Source organism: Rhinatrema bivittatum, chromosome 13, assembly GCF_901001135.1.
Source record: "Rhinatrema bivittatum chromosome 13, aRhiBiv1.1, whole genome shotgun sequence".
In the NCBI taxonomy this organism is placed as follows: Eukaryota; Metazoa; Chordata; class Amphibia; order Gymnophiona; family Rhinatrematidae; genus Rhinatrema; species Rhinatrema bivittatum.
In genome coordinates, this window is record NC_042627.1 from 17,875,939 (window position 1) to 17,898,507 (window position 22,569).

The 22,569-nt window shown below is 41.4% G+C and overlaps 1 protein-coding gene across 2 annotated transcripts in view; it reads right to left on the minus strand.

Annotated features, from left to right (window-relative positions):
• Positions 1 to 22,569, minus strand: part of ARID3B (AT-rich interaction domain 3B) — a 138,682-nt gene that overhangs the window by 59,229 nt on the left and 56,884 nt on the right. For both annotated transcript variants that reach the window (XM_029574810.1, XM_029574809.1), the window contains exons 3-4: positions 5,757 to 5,828; positions 5,351 to 5,423 (exon numbers count right to left, since the gene is read on the minus strand). In XM_029574810.1, coding sequence (XP_029430670.1) covers positions 5,351 to 5,423; positions 5,757 to 5,828 — 145 coding nt within the window. The remainder of the gene's footprint in view (positions 1 to 5,350; positions 5,424 to 5,756; positions 5,829 to 22,569) is intronic.

Here is a 22,569-nt window from a genome sequence, read left to right on the forward strand (position 1 = left end):
CACATCCTCCAGCAACGAATTCTAGAGCTTAATTGTGTATAGAGCAAAAAAGTATTTTTTCCAAGTTTTAAATGTGCTACTTGCTAACTTCATGGAGTGCCCCCTAGTCTATTATCTGAAAAAGTAAATAACCAATTCACATTTACCTGTTCTAGTCCTCTCATGATTTTATGCACCTCGCTCATAACCCCCCTCAGCCATCTCTTCTCCAAGCTGAAAAGTCCTAACCTCTTTAGCCTTTCCTCATAGGGGAGCTGTTCCATTCCCCTTATCATTTTGGTTGCCCTTCTCTGTACCTTCTCCAGTACAACTATATCTTTTTTGAGATGTGGAGACCAGAACTGCACACAGTATTCAAGGTGCCACTTCACCGTGGAGCGATACAACAGAGGCATTATGACTTTTTTTATTTTATTTGCCATTTCCTTCCTAATTCCTAATAGTGTTTGCTTGTTTTGATCGCCATAGCACACTGAGCCGACGATTTCAATGTATTGTTCACTATGATGCCTAGATCTTTTTCCTGGTTGGTAACTCCTAATATGGAATCTAACACTGTGTAACCACAGCATGGATTATTTTTCCCTATATGCAACACCTTGCACTTGTCCACATTAAATTTCATCTCCCATTTGGTCTCCCAACCTTCTGGTCTCGTAATGTCTTCCTGCAGTTTATCACAATCCACATGTGCTTTAACTGAATAATTGTGTCATCTGTAAATTTGTTCACCTCACTCATCGTACCCCTTACCAGATCATTTATAAATATATTAAAAAGCACCAGTCCAAGTACAGATCCCTTAGGCACTCCACTATTTACCATTCCACTGAGAAAACTGATCATTTAACCCTGCTCTGTTTCCTGTCTTTTAATAGTTTGCAATCTACAAAAGGACATTGTCTCTTATCCTATGACATTCTAGTTTTCTTAGAAACCTCTCATGAAGGACTTTGTCAAACTTCTGAAAAACCAAATACACCACATCTACTGGAGGAGGAGATTATTTACAAAGCAGTGGTATCTTGATGCTAAGTGACATCAAACCGTTGTATATGTTGGCCCCTCATAACAGACTCCTTTATAGCAATCCTTGGTTTTGAGTTAAAAACTGAAGTCATGTATATCACAATAAGCACTGAACCCTGTTACAGCAGATAATCATTTGTCCCAAACTTATTTGTTATATAGAAGCACTCCTGTTTAACTAAAAAACACTTACAGTTACAACCAAATAATTCCTGTCTGAAAGATAACTACCAAATAGGCCGATGCAAAAAAACGTGCAGGAGAGCCGGTGCTCCAAGTTGAGCACCCGCTCTCCTGACGTGCCCTGGCACCTCTCCTGGGCGTGCGATTCTGTATTCAAATTAGGCCGCGCACTAAAGAGGCGCTAGGGACACTAGCGCAATCCTAGCACCTCCTCATTAGCGGAAGCGGCGGCTGTCAGTGGGTTCGACAACCGACGCTTAATTTTACCTGCATTGGTTTTCGAACCCGCTGACAGCCAGGGGCTCGTAAAACAGATGCCGGCAAAATTGAGCATCTGTTTTCGAACCCGCCGACCAGCGGGCAGATTTGGTTTTTTTTGTATTTTTGGTGCCTCCGACTTAATATCGCTATGATATTAAGTCCGAGGGTGTACAGAAAAGCAGTTTTTCCTGCTTTTCTGTACATTTTTCCCGGTGCTTTCAAGTTAACACCTGCCCTTGGCCAGTATAAGCAGTAATAACAGCACGTCTAAAACACGCGGCCAAACGGGGGCTAAACAGTACGCTCGGCCGAGTGCACCGTTCTGTAGCAGCCTGAAAATTAGAAACCAAGGCAATGTTTGTAGTTTATTTTTTTGCACCAGAAGTTTCCTAATCTATTATGCGATGTTGCATGATTCATGCCGCCGGGCTACATGGACCTTTGATTTGATCCAACATGGTGGTTTTTATGTTCATAGTTACAGTGTTAATTTTCTTAAAAAAAAAAAAGGTACAAGGTCTACTCCAGCTGCATCGAGGAAATGGAAGCAAGAGCAACAAGTTTCCGAGTCACTGACCTGGCGTTACCTGGAAGAAAAACACCTCTACATATTTATATAGATTCCGAAACGTTTCTTTATCTAAAAATCATCATCTATGTGAATGAAATTATACCAAGAGATTTTCCTATGGACTCAAGAGACACACAGTACATTAAAATGTACTTACAGGACTGAGAAACACAGCAGCAAACAAAACTTGGGGGTTTCTGCTCTTGAAATAAGGAGAGGGGAAAGGGAACGAGCAGGGCACAAGACAAAACCGAATCCAGTAAAACCTCTGCTGATCGGGTTTTACTGGTCTTGGATACAGTACTACACGTTGTCTACTTATGCCACCGATCCTCTGAAGGGTGCATCCTGCGGATATCTAGGACACGGGGACGTCTGCCCATGCAGGCTGCCACCTCAGGAGCTGCTGCAGGATCCCAAACCTCCGGCGGCGGGCCATGTATACACGGGAGCTTGTGCTGCCTGCACGAAAGCCCCAAACTCACTGGGCGGGCAAAGCAAATGAGGACAAAAGCAGACACAGTCAGAAGTCGCCTTTCAAAAGGCCAGTGCTCTCCACTCAAGAAGAATATGGATTTTGGTTTTCTATTTAGGAAAAAGTTTCAATATTTCTCATACAGGATTTTTTTTTAACCCACTAAAAATTAAATCTGAAGTCCTTTATCCTACATACAAATTTCATATTCACAATTGCACAAACCCTAATTAATAATCTGAGTAAGTATGCAATAAGCCATTAATGTGTTTTGGGTTTTTGTTTTGTGCAAGGGGGGGGAGTCCAGCAGGTTCCTCTGCTCCTTTGGGCTTCCTGTTCCATCAGAACCGGCCCCTCTTGGGCTATGGCATCACGAGCCTTCACTCATAACTACCCAGGGATTTACATACCTGACCCAACTTAGTAAAGGAGTTGCTATGATAACTAAGCTAAGAGCCATAATCAGCAAGCTGCTCCAATACCTGCTAGCATGGCCCCCAGTCTGGCCACTAAGCATTGCCTGCTCAGAAATCAAACACAACTACTCGGCAAGGCAGCATAGCCCACCAATGTGAATTTGAGTGTTTTATATACCGTCATTCCATGTGAGAGTCACTAGATTAGAACGGTGTACAGGTTTAACATTCACAGAGTTACAAAGGCGGACGTACAAACAGGTAAACATTCCAAATCTAAGGGTGTACTTCACATAGGATGCATTTATAATCATTATGAGGGAGGGGGATGAGAGATTGGGGTAATGTGCAGGACATACTTGGTTATCAGAGTGAGGGGGAATTGGTTTTATTTCCTTATATTGACCTTGGTCCTCTAGTTACTGATTTTGTTTCTCAGTCTCCTATTTTTATTTTAAATGATTCTTATGTATATATTTTGTGGAATAAAAAACTGCGCACCTTTCATCACTGCGTTTCCCCTTTCTAAAGCGCACAGCCTGTGAGGGCGCTAATAACTGGTTTAACCTAGATAAGATTTTAGAGCATGCTGGAGAGGAGCGGACTATTGTGGTACATATGGGTACCAATGACATAGGAAGGTGCACAGGGGGGAGGGGTTCTGGAGGTTAAGTTTAGATTCGTAGGTAGGAAACAAATTCAGAACCTCCAGGGTTGCGTTCTCAAACATGCTCCCCGTTCCACATGCAGGAGCTCAGAGGCAGGCAGAGCTCCAGAGACTCAATGCTTGGATGAGAGGATGGTGGAGCCTATTCCGACAGGGTGGAGTCCACCTTAACCAGAGTGGAATCAGGCAGCTGGCGCAAACGTTTAAAAAGCAGATAAAGCAGCTTTTAAACTAGAACATGGGAGAAAGCAGTCAGGTCAGTAGCACATGGTTTGGAATGATATATCTTTGAAGGATACTAACAAAACAGGGAAGTTGGGACATCCCAACAGGGAGGATGCAATAAAAACTAATGTAGCCCAAGTGCCTTTAAGTAAAGAGCAGACTGAACAGAAAGATTCTAAAATACCTCTGTCAACTGATAAGCAGGTTGTTAATACAAACAAAAAACAATTTGAAATACCTGTATACAAATGCTAGAAACCTAAAAAATTAAATGGGAGACTGAGAATGTATTAGTACTGAATGAACGGGTAGACATAATTGGCATATCAGAGACCTGCTGGAAGGAAGATAACAATGGGACACTGTGATATATGTCAGTGGCAGAATGGATCAAACTGGTTGTGGGATGATGCTATATGTGAAAGAGGGAGTAGAATCAAACAGGATAAACGTTCTGCAGGAAACAAAATGAACTACAGAATCTTTCTAGATAGAAATCCCAATTGAGAAGGGGAAGAGAATAGCAGTGGGGGTGTACTACCATCCATCTGGCCAGAATGAACAGACAATGAAATGCTAACAGAAATTAGGAAAGCTAACAAAATTAGCAACACAATAATAATGGGTGATTTTAATTATCTCAGTATTGACTGGGTGAATGCCACATCAGAACATGCTAAGGAGGTACGTTTCTAGATGAAATAAGCGACTACTTCATGGAACAGCTGGTATAAGTATGACAAGAGTGGGAGCTATTTTAGTGGAACACGTGATTTGGTGCAAGAAGCTTACATCAGACATGGACGCTGTTTAAAAATATCATCTTGAAAGCCCAGACTATATATATTCCATGCATTAAGAAATGTGGAAGGAATGCCAAATAACTTATGATTAAAAGGTGAGGTGAGAGGCTATTCCAGCCAAAAGAACTTTCAAAAAAGGGATCAAAATGAAGAAAACAGGAATCATCATAAACAATGGCAAGTTAGATGCAAAGGCATAATTTGAAAAGAGGTTTACTCTGGAAGCAAAAACTCATAATAACGACTTTGGCAGCTACATTCGAAGCAAAAAAGCCTGCGAGGGCATCAGCTGGACCTTTAGATGATGGAGGGGTAAAAGGAGCACAACGGGAAGACAAGGCCATAGAAAGATTAAATACATTCTTTGCTTTGGTTTTTACTGAGGAAGGTTTAAGGCAGATACCCATGCCAGAAGTGATATTTAAAGGTGATGATTCACAGGAACTAAAACAAAACTCAGTGAACCTGGAAGATATAACAGGGCAAATTGACAAACTAAAGAGTAACAAATCACTTGGACCAGATGGTATACTGATTTGAATGGTGGGAAATCAGTTGTCAACAAACTTGATGGCTGAAACAATGTGGTTTGGGATCAGACAATAGGACTGGTACCTGACTTAGCTAAATAAGTGGACTGCAATGCACAACACTCATGTGCAGCACCAAGCTGGTATACATCCAAATTATCTCCTTTAGATGAATAAAGACAACACTCACCTTTCTTCTGCATGAAGATAAAGAGATCATCCAGAAACTCCTTCCTTTTTGGATCACTGTCTAGTTCATAAAGCTGGAAGAATATCAAGAGAAACAAATGACTAGACCAATGCTGTGACATACAGAGGAAGGTATGATGCCTGTTCTGAATTCTACAGTCAGGATGCTATGTGCCAGGTCTCCCAACCCACTGCCACCAACAGAATAAAATATGCACATTTTCAGGGTAACAAGTACTTCAGAAACTTGCCTTTGCCGCCAATCTTATATTAGTTTATCTTGCCTACTATTATGTGAGGCTGAGCCTATGTATTCCTTATTAAATAGATAAGAGCTTTTAAAATGAACATGTAATATCTGTAATTTTGTCCAAAATAGGGGGGGAAAGAAAGCATTCATGTCCGACCTTGGCAAAGTCACGAGACGCTTCCCTTCCTCGCCCTCCATCAGCATCCTCGCTCCAGGGCAGACTTCCATTCTGAAATGTGAAGAAAAGAAAAGAGTGGTTAAGGAACTGGTGAATGAGTACACATTTACAGAACACAGAGAAAACCCATCTGGTGGTAGAAATGTGAAGTATATAATATTTTTACCCAAAACTGGACTAACTTTATGCAAATCAGCAACAAGCCAACGATGATGTGCTTCTGTTTGCACAAAATGCAGACACCTAGACTTATTCATGTTGTCAAAAAGTTCAGCAATTTTTTGGGGGTTAGTATAAAAGCTTTGATAAATCAAAAATCCTTTCTATAGTGGGGGAATTCTACTTTAAAATATTTGGCATGTTACTTCTCAATGAAACTGAATAGATTACACATTAATTTGCCAAAAGCTTGGTCTAAAAATCAAAGAAAGGAAAAGGTAGCCAAGCTTTTAGACTTTGTATTTGGTAGAGTAGCTGTGATTAAAACAATTGTCCTGCCAACACTGCTAAGCCCTTTACATACATCTTTGGCAGATATAGCAGAGCTGAACATAATTCGGAGTCTATTTCTAAGGAAATGGAAAGGATTAGGTTGAATCTGAAAATATTCATTCCAATAGAAAAAGGTGGTGCTGGGCTGCTGGATTTCTATTCGTTTGGTTTGGCATGCCAGCCAAGGCACGTGATGGATAGGCTTTCAGGCAGACAGATATACCACACTATATCTGGGAAAAATCTCAGATACATCCTTGGGCTCCAGCTTCTATATGTCCGAGAAAGAGTGGAGAATTAGGCCTTGATTTAAATCATATATTGATTGTACCAGGGAAGCCTAATTATCTAGTTAATCTCCTGTTTCCTTATAGACCAGCAAGAGTACCAAGATCACCTCAAAAAGAACTGTTAATTCCTTCACTGCGAGAAATCAGATTAGAAGACACAAGGCAGGGTACTTTTCACTATCAGGCCCCCCCTTGTGTGGAACTCTCTACCTTTCGACCTGTATAGAAGCTAATTTTTATGAAGTTTCAGAAGCAGGTAAAATCTTGGCTATATTTGCGGGTTTTTGATTAGGTTATTTAAGGTCTGCTGATAATAATTTCATTTAAATTGATATTTTGCCATGTTTTATTTGTTTTTATAATGTATTTATTGTATTATATTGATGCTGTATTTTTTTTTTTTTTATTATATACTGCACTGAAATTTTTTTATTTTTTTATTTAATAAAAATCAGTATATTAAAATAAACATTACCATTACCAATGGTTAATTGGGTAGACTGGATGAGTCAATTAGGAACCTTCATTTTCAGTTTGCATTTTTTTTTTTTTTTTTTTTACACATTTTCCCCAGGAATTTATCAGGGTTTGTTTTCACAAGAATAAAAACAGGAGAAAATCAGTGGGAAAAACCACCTCATTTTTCTGGGTGAATATCAGAGCTTAGTTTGGTGGATGGAAGTGAAGAAGATAGAGGAAAAAAACAAGAAGCAGGGCTGGGGATAGGGACAAGAGGTAGGATGCTAGACAGTCAGAGGAGGCGTCTGGGGCCAGGCAAAGCAATGAAGGCTCTGAGGCTCCAACAATTTACAGTACAATGTTGAGCCTACTGAGCCTTTGTTGTTTTTCTTATGGAGGATAGGTGAATGGTTACAGATTGGAGTGGTGGCAGGAGGGGAAAAGAGAGGAGGTAAAAAAAAAAAGAGTCCTTCCCCCCCCCCCCTCCCAACAAAAGTGATAATCAGGCCTCTCTTTCTCAGCTCCCTCCTCTTTCTTCCTGACCCTAGCCCCCCTCCAGTATCCCACCTTCCTCCTACACCCTCTCTTCTCCTTCAGCCCACACCCACTTGCTCGTCCCCTGCCCAACCATCCTCTCACCAACCTTGCTCGCTCTCTTTGCCTCCACCTCCCTGCCCCCAATATCCTCACTCACCCTCATTCACACTCCCTCATATCCCTCATTCTTTCACTATGACCCCCCCCCCAACCCACCCACCTTCACAATGCCTTCGGCTCCCTCCCCCTATCCTTCTTTCCCAATCCTCTCGCCCCGGCACTGCCACAATATCATGGCCCATCACCACCCAGCCATCAGTTCACTTCCCACCTGAGACCTCCTAAAGAATCTCAGCCCTGCAAGGCTTTGCCCCCTTTTTCTGCTCCGCAGCTGTCTGTGCTTGACTTCGTCATTCAGGCACTGTCAGCCACGGAGCAGAAAGAGGGACAGAGGTGGTGCAAGGCCCGCACTGGGCGACTGAGGTAGCAGCAGCAAGGCAGTGCCATTTCCCACCTGAGCCCTCCTGAAGAATCACGGCTTTGCAAGGCCTCACTCCCTCTACCTGCTCCGTGACATCACTCAGCACCGGAAGCTGCACAGCAGGAAGAGGGACAGAGGGGCTGCAAGGCCCACACTGGGTGAACGACCGGGTAGCGGCATTGGCCGTGGGACATGATGTACGCCAGGCCAAAGGCTTTACTGACGGCAACAGGCACAGCAGTTACATATGGCCCCGCCGCTTCTGACACCTATAAAATTTGGGAGAAAATCAGCTTAAACTGATTTTTACCTTTGCAAAAATCCGAGGATTTATGGGTGAAAATCTGTTTAAACCAAAAATGAAGGTCCCTACTTATGTTTAAGGTTTGGAAGGAGACAAGACGACTGAGCACTGAGGAAGCGTTTCCACTTTTCACACTTTGTAAGAAATACTGAAATTTATCTCTCGAACTAATAACTTTTGCTGCTATTAGATGAAAAGGGATGGGAATAACTCAGGTTAGATATCTGATGGAAGATCTACTCTACACTAAAGATCTACTCTACACGTATTTAAAAAAGAATCAGAACGCATGCTAAGCAAATCGGGAATTTACAAAACAGCTATTCAATACTTCTCAATAATATATTAAATACTCCAAATTAAATTGTTTCTTGCAGTTTCAGAAAACAATCTGTATCAGGAAAGCTTTGTATAGAAAATTCCCATGCAAGTGCAAAATATTGTCCTCTTCTCTATCGAGGTGCCAAATACAACATTTCAATCATCATTAGCGTCATTTTGAAAATTCTCATGTCTAATGAAGACAGTTTCATTCACATTCTTAGAATATGCCTTTTTACTAATATAAGGAATGTTTATATAGATATTCTTTATATTTTCAAGAGGCAATCCCAGTAAAATAGATTCTCTTCACTCAAAAACTATCACCTCTTACCACCATAAAGTATAACACCACTTGCGAGAATATAAAGTATACACAATCCCAAAAGCAGTACATCTTCCTTCTCTTTTATATTTCTTACATAGATTAGTTTTAAAAAATCCTATTTAAACCCTTTGTCAGGTATAATATTCTATTGGAGAAATTTACTTACCTGATAGTTTTGTTTTCCTTAGTGTAGACAGATGGATTCGGCATCCTGAACTGTACCTCTGAGCATTATGGATTTACCCACTTTAAAAAATATATATCTGTAAACAATTGTATATCTTCTTTTGCAATATCAACATCTACTAAGACTGTTCCCTTATTTGCCAAAGCAAATTGTTTCATATCCATCTTTATCTCCGTAAGAAATTTATACCATCCTGGAAGTGTGCATTCAGTTTATTATTCTGCTCTTATGAATCTGCTCAATACATTAGTTGTGAACTCTTTTGGACAGTCTTGATATTAACTTCCAAACATCATAACTATTTAAGGTGTTGCTTCTTGTTTTCAAAGTGATTAATGGACTTGCTCCTCCTCATTTAGTAGACTTGTCAGTTTATTCACTTTTTTTTTTTTGGTAATTTAATGTTTATTGAATGAAGCACAGAGAAAACAATAAAATGTCATCAATTCTATAACAACCATTGTGTGGAAAACACAATTGCATGAACATGCAGTCTAACAATAAACTGCCTACGCATGACAACTGTATGGTATGTTTAATTATTTTCACCCCTCCCTTAATCTCTATCCCCACCCCCCTCCCTCTACTACAGCTCACTATTTGACTGTAGATACTTCTGCAACAATTGTTCTCTTTGAATTGTATAACTTTACTCGGCCTTCACTGAGTGTTTATTCAACTTTTGACTGTGCAGTTACTGAAACAAAGTCGCCTGGTAAAAGCTTGAGCTTTCTCTATTACCAGTCAAATATTATGGAATTCTCTTCCAGGCATATTACAACATATGACCGATAAGTTATTTCAGAAACAGTTAAAAAATCTGCTTATTTCAGGAAGCTTTTAATATGCCTCAACATTGTATTTATTGATAGACTTGTTTTATAATATTTTTATTGGATGATAAATGTATGTTATACTGCTGTTTGTTAATCTTTTTAGTTATTTAAAATGTTTTAAGATTTATGTATCCTTGTAAACTGCCTAGTTCAAAAATGTTGCTTTAGGCAGTAAATAAAAATGTTTAAATAAAATAAAAATGTATTTACAATAATTTCAATTCCGCTTAATTGCCAGGCTCTATTCTAGGCGGGTTAAAAACATCATGCAAAAACAAAATGTAATATAAAACACACATATCCATATATAAAAATAAACTTCAGCTATCAAATGCTTTTCAAAATAAATGTGCTTTCAGAAATTTTCTAAAAATTTTATAATCACTCTCCTTTCAAAATAACAGAAAAAATTCTTGTGTAACAGGTTATAGTTAATCTTCAGCAGTTCCAAAACAAAATTAATAGAGCACGGGTGCTCAAACTGGTCCTGGCTCCCGCCCACTCACCGGGTTTTCAAGATATCCCTAATGAGTATGCATGAGAAATATTTGCACATATAGGAGGTAGTGCATGCAAATACATCTCATGCATATTCATTTGGCATATCCTGGAAACCTGTGGCTGGGGGACCCCCCCCAAGGACCGGACTTAGCACCCTTGAATTAGAGAATCAATTACAGTTAAGATTTATGCCCTTGCACCTTAATGTAGTGTTCACTATGTAATTAGAAAAAGGACATAATGCATACAGTCGATTCTACTATTGGTTTTCTTTACATTTAAGCAATACATAAATTTAAAAATTTGCACTTTATTTACATTTAAGAAAAATGACAATTTATATAAGGAAAAGAACATGGGAGTAGCTTAGTGGTTAGAGCAGTGGATTACAAACCAAGGAAGCCAAGGTTCAAATCCCACTGCCACGCCTTGTGTCCTTGGGCAAATCATTTTACCCTCCATTGCCGCAGACACAAATTTAGGGCTTATTTACTAACAGCCCGATTTTAAAACCCACACGAACAAAATCTGGGGGCTGTGGGCGTGGCCAGGATTTGCACGCACCGCGTGCATTTTAGAATGGGCCTGGCCACGTGCGTAACCCCCGGTACGTGCAGAAGTGCCGGGCCTTTCAAAAGGGCCACCTGGGACAACGGCCATTAGGCCCAGTCCCAGAGAAGTATGTGCAGGCAGCCGGCTGGAAGATTCAATGCTCATCTGGAGCAAAAGTAACAAAAAAAATTCTGGGGTAGATAGGGGTCGGCTTGGAGAAGGGAAAGGGGAGGAAGGTTAGGTAGGGAAGTTCCCTCCCACTCTGCTCAACTGGAGCGGACACAGAGGGAACTGGGAAAAAGACCGATCGCGTCGCCTCGTGTAATTTACAAAATCCCCCCCCCCTTTCAGCAGAAGAGCCCACCCGCCCGCACACGTGGATATCATTTTATAACAGCATACGCAAATGCGCACGTTATAAAGTGATCGTGCCCCTGTGCGCGTGCCAGGAACCGTGCACTCATGGACGCATGCGCGGATCTTTTAAAATCAACCCTCAAGTCTCTCTCCCATTCTGTGTCTATGGGAAAAATATTTAGTAAAGGATTCCTAGACTGTGAGCCCTCAGGGGATAGGGAAATACCTACAGTACCTGAATTTAATTTGCTGTGAAGTGCCAAAAATTGGAATATAAATCAAATAAATATTGGAAAAGGCCAATGAATTTCTGCATTGCTCACGTTGTACAGATTCGTTGGACAGAACGACAAGGCACTGATAGCCCCTACAGCTTTCTCTCATTCCCGTAATCCCTAGAGAGTTTATATCTTGGCTTCAGACTCTTTACAGCAGCCCATCATCCAGAGCAGTGGTTCTCAATCTTTTTCCCCATCGTGACACATCTGACAAACCAGGCTCACATGTGTGACACTGCTCATTACAATTCACAGTGGAAATAAAAAAATAAATGTCCAGGTTTTTTTTGTTAAGAATGACACAAGGGAAAGACAAGTACTCTGTCTGAACAGAAATTGCATAAATAGTAAACATCCCATACCAAAACACCAATTTCCAGCACTCAAACAATAACACCTTACCTAAGAAAAGGCAACACTGAAAATATTACACCAGGCCTTAAGACACCAATACATCTCCTATTAGGAAAACGGACCAAGTCAGGCTGCTATAGAGCCCTACACAGAAACTACACACCAGCAGAAAACCTCACCTGAATCACATGTGCTGACCCTCACCTAACAAAGAATAAAGAGACCAAAACGCATAACTAGAAGCATGCAGACAAAAACTGAATTGGAAACTGCAACAAGCCAGAGAGACTGTATGCAGTGTAACAAAGGAAAAAAAGAAACATCACCCATCCTTATAAAACAAATCAAGACATATAAAATCAGTAGTAGTAAAGCCATACTAACAAAAAGAACAGATGATTTCAAAACAGCGGATGAATGGAATATCCAATCATTAAAAATTCATATAAAAAATTTCTAGATACCAATAAAATATTTCAAAATAGCAGACACAAAGACCCAATAACGAAAAATAAAGATAAAATAATGCTTTGCTCTAGGTGCCCTGAGATTGTTTTGAATTTGCAGGAGGAGGAATGGTTTGCTTGTAAACTTTCTCCTCTCTCTCTCACACTGGTTCTCAATCACACACATGTACACATGCTTGTTCTCTCTCTTATATAGGCTCTTAATCACACATTTGCACACATGCTATCTTTTCACATTTACACACACACAGGCTTTTAATCACACACTTACAACTCATGCTTTCTCTTTCTCTCTCACCTATACTGACTCCCAATCACACACAGACACACATGCGCTCTCTTACTTATACACACAGGCTCTCAATCATGCATACACATGATCTCACACACACATATACTCTTTCATACAAACAGGTTTTCAATCACACACACACACGCTTGCTCACTCACTCTCTCCCTCCACCGAACTAACAAAGGCAGCAGCCTCTTCCACTTCCAGCCCTTGCGGCCTCGAGAAAGGACTCCGATCCGCTGCAGGGGCCGACGCTGCTCCTCTTTTGCTCTGCGTCGCTCTTCTCCAGGCCGCAGCTCTCTTCTTCGGGGCGATGCTGCATGCACTAGCACGATCTCTTCTTCCCATGCATGCGGCCAGTGCATTCCACTTTCTCTTCCGGGCCGCGGGGGGTGGGAAGAAGAGACCATGCTGGTGCCGCTGACTCCAGCTCTCCTGCCGCGGTCCGCCCGGGTGGAGGGAGAGTTCCTATTTTGCTGGGGAAGGGGGAGCAGCTGGGTCAGCGGGGGGACCGGGAAGCGTGGCGACACACTGGTTGAGAACCGCTGATCTAGACTATGAGCCAATGACACAGAATCAGAAAAGTTTAAAAGCAAGAAGGGCACAACAAGGCAACTGTGTCCCCTTTCACCCTTGATGTTTGCAACATATTGAACCCTTTTACACGTGCTGTCAGAGAAACACAGGTCCAATGATGACACTGTTGTGGGGAGGCTGGAAAACAATCTCTTTCTTTCAAGATGATGTCCTCTTATATGAATCAAAACAAAACAGTTCCTTCTTAGAACTGGAAAGTGAGTTTTTGATATTGGCACTTCAGCTTCAAAAGAAATGATTTGCTGTTTGACCTCTCAAAAAACATTTTAAATACTTACTATCAAAAATAGCAGGGACCTGTATAAGAACAATTACACATCGTCTACCCTTTATTACACAACTAGGATGACAGATGGACTATCCACACAGTTAGAATTAGGCCAGTTTGATTATTTGAGTAGTGAGTGAGATGATGAAATCTGCAGATGACACAAAATTATTCCAATTAAGAGATGAGCAGGTTATGAGGAACTGCAGAAGAGAATTTATGAGACTGGGGAATTGGGTATCTACATTTTTGTACATGAAATTCAACATGGACAAGTGCAAAGTGCTGCACATAGGGAAAAATAATCCCAACTTGTACACAATGCTGGGTTCCATATTAGGAACGGACCTTGGACTTATTGTGGTCAGTATGCTGAAATCCTCAGGTGAGCTTGCAGCAAAAGGCAGCAAAGCAAACAGAAATGTGATTAGTAACAGTTGTAAGAACTTAGTCCCGTAAAAAGGAACCAGAGGGTGGTGGCAGGGCAGGTGGGGAAGGAAGAGAATTGATTTTGAACAAAAAGGAAAGTTTCACTTATCAGGCATATTCAGTATGGTGCGCTCAATCCGAGCACACAGTTAGCCTCCGTTTGGACACGCGTTTGACCCGCTATTATTACCCCTTATACAGTAAGGGGTAATAGCGCATGGAAAACGCGCGGCCAACCCCCATAGCGCGCTCAACATGCAAATGCATGTTGATGGGCCTATTAGTTAGTCACGCTCAATACAGAAAGTAAAATGTGCAGCCAAGCCGCACATTTTACTCTCAGAAATTAACTCCTGCCTTATTTCGGCCAGCATCAGGCAAGTGTACACCCTTCGACTTAATATCATAGAGATATTAAGTCAGAGGCCCCAAAAAATTAAAAAAAAATTAAAAATCTTAAAAAAAAAAAACCTCTGCCTGCGGCCCACGGGTTGAAAAACGGACGTTCAATTTTGCCGGCATCTGTGTTCTTACAGTACCTGAATTTAATTTGCTGTGAAATGCCAAAAATTGGAATATAAATCAAATAAATATTGGAAAAGGGCAATGAATTTCCAGGAGAGTGGCCTGGGCGCACGTTGGGAGAGCGGGCGCTCGCCTCGGAGCGCCGGCTCTCTCGCGCAGTTCACTGAATCTGCCTGTATAGGCGGTTATTACCAATGAGCCTTAATATGCATCGGGAGGGACGAATCAAATTAAGAGCTCTTAATCCTGCTGCCTCTACTGTTAGGTTTCCGAATGTGAATTTGATTCATCCCTCCCGACGCAGCCTTTGGGTGACACATGGGACCCAAATGCCCTATGAACCTTACTATTTTGAACGTTAGGACATTCAAACACACTCCATCTTATTAACTTCATCTCCGGGGCTCTTTCGGCTGCTCCTAACTTGGAATGTGTTGACCGTTGCTTCAAACTGCTTTCATACAACAGAAACAGCTCAACTACTGTGATGGAACTCAAGTGGGCTCCATTTACAATATCGTACGTCTTAAGGCAATTTTTCCCAATCAGCACTAATTTGGGTTTGCTTTGGCAAAGGGTGTGAACATTTATGCAACCAAGACTTTTGGGGTTTTTCTTCTTTATTACTTTTGGAATGTTTCTGTAATGGTTCTTTCATTATAAAAGTGCCAAGTATGCTACAAGCTCAGTTTAAGAGATTACTACTGTAATGCATGTTGATTTTTTTAGACAGCAGAATGTTAAAAATATACAAGGATGTGACGACGTTTACAGAGCCCTGTAGGTTTGGTTTTAAAAAAACCCAAAACAAAACACTGAAAGCTACCCCATGCCTCAGGCAAGCATGGAAGAGGAAAAGAGCTTAAGAGAGTCCCTCCTTTATTGACCAGTCATGAAATCATCTCGGTGTGTGAGGAAGAGAATGCTAGGGAAATACAGAATAGGACCCAGAAAGGAAAATAAAGCAAAGCAGATGGAAAGTGGAGGTAACCAATTTGTAGAGTTGGATCTGCAAAGAAATATTAAAAAAAAAAAAAAGATTTCTGTGGCACTCAAAATTTTGTGAAGAGAGGTTAGGAAGCTAAAAGAGTTCAGGATGGAAGAGCGTCGTCACTTGGATACTGGCCCACATGCTGGGGGGGGGGGGGCGGGTAGGGAAAGCACCGGGAAGAGAGAGCAATTGCAAGAATCACATCACCTTCTAAACATTGAACTGTGCTAGGTCTTGCTCTATAGCATCCCATCTTCAGGTTGGGAGCCCTGAAAATATCTTTAAAAAAAAAAAAAAGGTTTGTTTTGCACATACTGTGGCAGGAACTAACCTCGCTCTTAAACCAGAGTGTGCTGGGTAAACCTCACATTTACTGCACGTCTTGTGACATAAAATGTAATACATACAAGTAACAGATCAAGGGGTGCTTGAAAGTCCTTTTTAATCAGGTCGCCAGCACCCAAGTGAATCTTTCTGCCACATTTTTGTGGTCCCCAATTGCATCTTTTCTCATTTTATGATCTTCTGTCTCATCAAATGTGGTACAAAATTAGTCACTTGGTAATCAGGGTTTGAAAAATTCCTGCACGACTTGGGACAAAATACACTCCCCATGCAATGCCGAAGGGGCAGAGGGTGTGAACGTACATGGTGAGTATCTATCTCATACCCATCACCTTGCAGCCCTCTCTCAACATACCCCTCCGCTCCCCCATGTCCTGAGACACTTCCTGACGCTCCTGTCTTGGGGAGTCGGGGAGGATAAGAAGGGCTCCTGCAGCACCTCCTGTTTCTCTTCAGCAAAAGGGGCCTTGTGCTGCAGCCAAGTTCTCTGGCATTGCCTCCTGCTGCTCCTCCAATAGGAGGGCGCTCTCTGCAACCTGGCTCTACTACCCTGCTTCCTGTTAGTAGCAATGGGGGGAGCTCCCCTGTGGCTATGACCTGCCAGGTGGCTGCTTCCTGTGAATGGGGACGCTCCCCATGGCACCGTTCCCTATCATTTGGAGATGCTCTTTGCGAGGGGGCTGCAGGTATTTCCCAGTTCCCACCAGTAGTGAAAATCAACTTGCCTGAGGCAGGTAAAAAAGTATGTTTTTCAGTCCCTGTTCATACCAATATATATGCAATGCTGTTCTTGTCTTTGCTCTTTATCACCAGCTCTGCTATCAGCCAATATCAGTGTTGCTGATTATAAAAATAAATAAATAAATAAAAATCGCCACAACATTTTAAACCACTCCAAATGGTTGTACTGTTTTGTTTTTTTCCTTTAAACCCTGTGGTTGTATTTAAAAAAAAAAAAAACCAAACAAAAAACAAAAAAACACAAAACAAGTTGGACTCATGTGGCATTGCAGACTACCTCCATCTACATGCATGGTTACAATACATCAGTCTGACAGTACTTTCACTCTGATAAACAAAGCTACAGTGATACTACCATAAAGCAACAGGAGACTGACCTTGTAATAGGTTAGTAAAATGTAACTGGAGGGTGCCAACTGCAAGTTTCTAGTTTCTGATTGCCAGAGAATTTTCACTCGTAAATTGTACTGTTCACAAGTGGCACATCTAGCATTTATAGCATTTTTCTTGCAAATAAAAGGAGGGATCAGATCGGGCTGTTTGACAGCTCTTTGTTCAAGGCTACCTGTTAGGTGCTTTTCCCCAGCCTATAACAGATTAAGTAAAAGCAAAATAAGCATATATTAATAAGTAACACACTTAGGCTAATAACCCTCAACTCGTCTGCTAGCGAGCATACTGAATCTCAAAGAGCTTACTGTTGACATAAGGCATGGCAATATCACAGCCCCCTTTTATGGCAAGTCAACAGACTGCCCCTAATGCTCCCTGATTTAATTTGAACCAATAATTCCTGCTGAAAAGTCAATTTTATGGTGAGTATTGTCAGCTAAGAGAGGTGCTTCACAATGTGGATTACAGCCAGTTCTGTTATATCAGCTGTTTTCTGCATAAGGTCAAATGGCCACTATCTATACAAAAGGATGTGAAGACATGGTCTGTATGCTGGAGGTTTCAGCTGTGTGTTCATCAAGCACAGAGATTAAACCACAGGTTTTTGCTAATTACAGTAACATCCAGCTGCTCCCACCAGCTTTCTGCTAGTCAGCTACTTAACTCGCCAGGGAAGACAAATCCCAGGTGCAGAGAGTCAATTGCAAGCAATTCATATTGGACTTACAAAGGCATTTTTTTTTTAGCTTTCCTTTTTTTACACCTTGTAAATCGCTTGGTCTGCCTGATCAGGACATGCTCTAGCCCAGAGCTCCATACCACTTGGGTTTGTGACACAGACAGGCACCACAGATGAGGTACTCAATAGGCATTTTACAGAAAAAGTATAACAAAATATTGTATTACTCTGTTCCAGTAAAGGCTGGGAGTCCACATAGGGCTTTTGCAGGAGCATTTGTCCCACTGATCACCTGGTTACAATAACCCTTTCACCATGAAAACTCCTGATGCTTGCTACCTACAGTTCACACGCCACTAGCACAGCCTATTCCAATGTGGAGAGAATATACTGCATTGCGGGGTGGGTGGAGGGGAGAAAGAGGTGCCACATTGCTCTGTCTCTTGGGATGGGACCACAGTCTCTCTAACACTGGAAGGAGCGACGAGTGTATGATTAACATGCAAGTGTAGTTCAAATGCCATCTAATTTTACACAGTGCCTTGCAAAGGTTTTCACAAGTCTAAAAAATATAAATCATGGAGCATTTAAATCATCTCAGTTACTGTGACTGGATACAGGTGGGCTACATTTCTCTTGGCATTAGGGGGTTAGCAGCCCAAAAACATTTTGTATCATTTTTTTCCCCCCCGTTTTGGCTGCTGTTTTTCCCACTTTCATTTTTTCATTTTGTTTTTAGTGCGCACTAATTCAAGATGAGTGCATACTAAAAAAAAAGAAAGAAAAGCTGCTACACATCCCTACTTAGCATGGGCCTTGGTTAAACAAGTTTTTGAATTGGAACTCATTTTGATTTGCTATGACAAAGGGTATGAAGACTTATGCGAGCAAGCCTTTTTGGTTCTTTTTAATCTTCAGTACTTTTGGAATAGTTCTGTAATTGTTCTTTCATGCTGTATAGGATCAGTGAAATTAACAAGCCATTTCTGCTGAACAAAATTAACTTGAAGCAAAGGTCAAAACAAGTCAAACAATGAGCTGCAGAAAGAACTCTGGGATAACATTCAAAGGTACAGATTTGGCAAGGCCCTAAGAAGGTTTCAGGGTGTTTTATTATCCTTTGGGGCACTGACAGGTCTATTATTGTAAAGGGGAAAAGGTTTGGCACCACCAAGGCACAGCTGCGATCACGGCTGTCCCGCCAAAGTCAGTAGCCGGGGGTTAAGGAAGCTGCTGTGGAAGGTCACTTGCAAGCAGTGGATTCAAGTGTCGTCTCCTTCCAACCCCAACTGAAAAACGGAGAAATCTGTTCTTCCCTCGCCTTCAATAAATTAATTTCTCTGGAAGGTCAGTAAAATGTGACTGTTAGTAAGACTTAACACCCTCAAAGAGCAGACAACCAACTTATCCGAAAGGTCCTGGGGAAACTAGATATTCTAATCCCAGAGAAGCCTGGCTAGTTAAATATCTTTAAGAACGCCTGGCCTCTGGGGTAGCCCATGCAACAGAATCCACAGGAATCCTCCCCCGTCTCATGTGTCCCATAGTCCCTGAAGGCTATAAACATTTCACCTGGAATCACATAGCAAAAGCTAAACTCTTCAGTTTCTGCTTTTTCTCTCATGGCCCAAAATGAACTTTCATATATTCATTTGCTGCCAAAAATCTGCAGGACTGAAGCAACAGTACGTGTTTCTGAAATCATTTCTTCCCAGAGTCCATCCCTTCTTTTGTAAATCACACCCAGAAATCTATTCTTTCCTTACCCCGAGAAGCAGCTTGTGCTTTCCCACTGATTATTATACTTAAATGTACATCATTCAGGTCTGCCTTGGGGGAGTCAATGCTGCTTTAATCTAAGGTCAGACAAGTTTTGTATACGAACAATGCCCTTAGATTTCAGAAATAAATGGCGTGTAACCATTTGGCCAAACACACGTTGGAAAAACAGCCCCTCTCTAATGATCACTCTTCAGCTATTTCAGCACAGTTTACACATCCGAGATAAAGTGAACTTCTTACGGGTGCACTGATATCTAGAAAAGCCAGGCTGCAACACAATTCCCTTGTACTTTGGATGGATGGTGATGGCATTCCCTACCCTGAAGTATGAGAAAGATCAATGTTTACCGAAAAGTCTCTTTCTTCAATGAAAAAGCACCAGCTGCTAATAGATTAGCTTTGCTCTCCCTTTTGTGTGTGTGTAAAGTTAATTGCCAGCTGTTTGGAAGACTGCGGCCTTTGGGGAGAAGGAGCAGTTTGGTGTTAAATGTGTGTGGTTGGGAGGAGGGGGGAGATGATGGGGGCCGCTCTCTTTACCAACCCTTCTTCCAGGAGCAGAGATCAAAAAGATATCTGGAAAACTGTTCACACATCTGACAAAAGCACTAAAAGGGCAGCTCCTTCCTGTTTCAGTCTGCTGAATCCACCAACAAAAAACTGATTCAGTGAGTGACAGGATTTAAGCAGAGGAACTGGTGCTTTGATTTCCTATCAGCAGGAATATCCTATAAGCACAAACAGCTTCAGAATGACAGACATCTATTTGTAGCGCAGAAATGTCCCATACAGGCAACTATTTGCATCTTTTGTTCAAACAAACAGTTCCCAGATGTGCTTGGTAACCATTTTATTCCAGAAAGGAGCAAGAAACTATCTTGAAATGACTGTCACCACAGCTTTCTCATCCCACAAACACTGCAGGACAGCATCTAGGAAGGAGGAGGGCAGATGTTCACAACTAAGGGGTTTTTCCCCTTTTTGTGTCTTCGGTGGTAGGGACAGAATGCTGCATGTTCATCTGTAACCTAAAACATGTCTTAGCCCCTTGGCTAACCACAGTAATTAATGCCATTCTCACCCAAGGCTCCCTATCCTGTATACTAAAAAGGCAGTTATCAAGAAACCAGGCTCTGATCCAAAAATAATCAACTATCGTATAGTCTACAGCCTCGCCTTCTTATCCAAACTGGGGGAAAAAGTGGTTTACCTTCAACTCCTCGACAAGGGCAAAAGTCTGCCCCTATCTGGCTTCAGGAAAGGCCATGAAACAGATTCTGTCCTACTGATCACCACCAGACCAAGATGATGACTCCTTCCTAATCCTCCTAGATCTTTCTGCTGCCTTTGACACCGATCACCAACTCCATTTGATATCTTAGGCACTTCCCTCAAATGGTTTGAATCATTTCTCTCTAACAAAACAATCTGTCACACGGACCAAATAACCATCCAATCTCAAATTTCACCTTGGAGTGCCCCACAGCTCAGGCCTCTGTGATCCTTTCAACCAATGTAAATTTTATTCAATTGTGACTGTAAATGACCTTTGATCAATGTACTGCAACTGCTGAGGTGTACTGTTGTGTAAGTCCACCGTGAGACTACTCATGGAAAGGCAGAATATCAAATGTCCATAAATAAATAAATGGCTCAATGCTTTGCTATTATTGACCCCTAGAAATCGAGACTCTGCTGTGAGAGGACCAAACCAGATTACATGACCAAATTATTTGGCATTATAGCCTTAGTAACAGGCAAAAAGATGATACACATAGGGGTTGATAGCAGACTAGCTTGTTTTGACTTTTAATCTGCATCTCCCATCGGATGTGTATTAGTGTTGTACTAAAACCTCCTATTGAGAGGTGTGATCAAGTAATCTATCTTAGCTATATTTGTGTTTGCGTTATTCTGGGATGTAATACCATTAAAGTCCAACCGTGAAATATTTTGACTAAAAACCTGTTCAAAGTTAACCTGATGGCTCTGGTTTCTAGCCTGCTTATCATCCATGGACCACAGCCCCTTTGCTATTTGCCCCTTGCAGTGGGCTCCCCAACCCTTCAGGCTCACATCTGTTGTGACTCAAACCCAATTTATGGGTTCTAAACTCATGCCCCTTTGCCACCATTTCAGGATCTTCTTTACCTATCCCGGTAGTGGAATTTTTCATTTGAAATCTTGGGTCTGGGGAGACCCAATAGAGTTCTGTTTAGGGGGTGCATATGGACTAGCTCCCAAGGGATCTACTGCAGCCACCATTGACCCTAGTAACTGTAGCTATGCCCATACTCTGGGTTTCTTGCAGGGCACTAATTCTGTCACTTCTCTTTGCAACTTGGCGATCCTTTCATGAAGCCCCTTCCCTTGCTTCACATTGAAATGGGTTCCCAAGTAGATCAGCGACTGCGAGGACTGGAGATGACTTGTGTATCTGTTTAGTAGCCACCCTAGTTTTTCCACTACCTATATCACTCAAGAATGTCTTGCTGGCTCTCTTGCCACAACTTGGCGCTGATGAGTCCTCACTGTGAAAAAAGGCTGACACTACAAATCATTACCTTGGTAAAAAGTTAGTGGGGGCCATAGCTAGATCAAAAGGTATGGCCTTGAACTAGTAATATTTTCCTACCACCACAAATCTTAAACTTGGTACATGGAGAAATGCCTCTGTTAATCCTAGCAAGGCTAGGAATTCTCCTCTTTATTGCTAGGATGACTGACCTTAATGTTTCCATCTAGAAGAGGGGGATCTTTAAGGCCTTGTTTATGTGTTTTAAGTCTAGCACTGGGCAAAATATTCCTTTTTTTGCAATTATGAATTAAATGGAGTAGCCTTCCCTTTTTTTTTTTATTTTAAAATTTTTTTTACATTGTTTTTCAAGATATACTCTTGAATTGAATACAGAAGAGCAGGATACATTTATCTTCAAAAATATACAAATAAAAGAAGAAAGAAAAATATATTTTAACTATTTAAGTTAAACAAATATATTAAGATTCTCA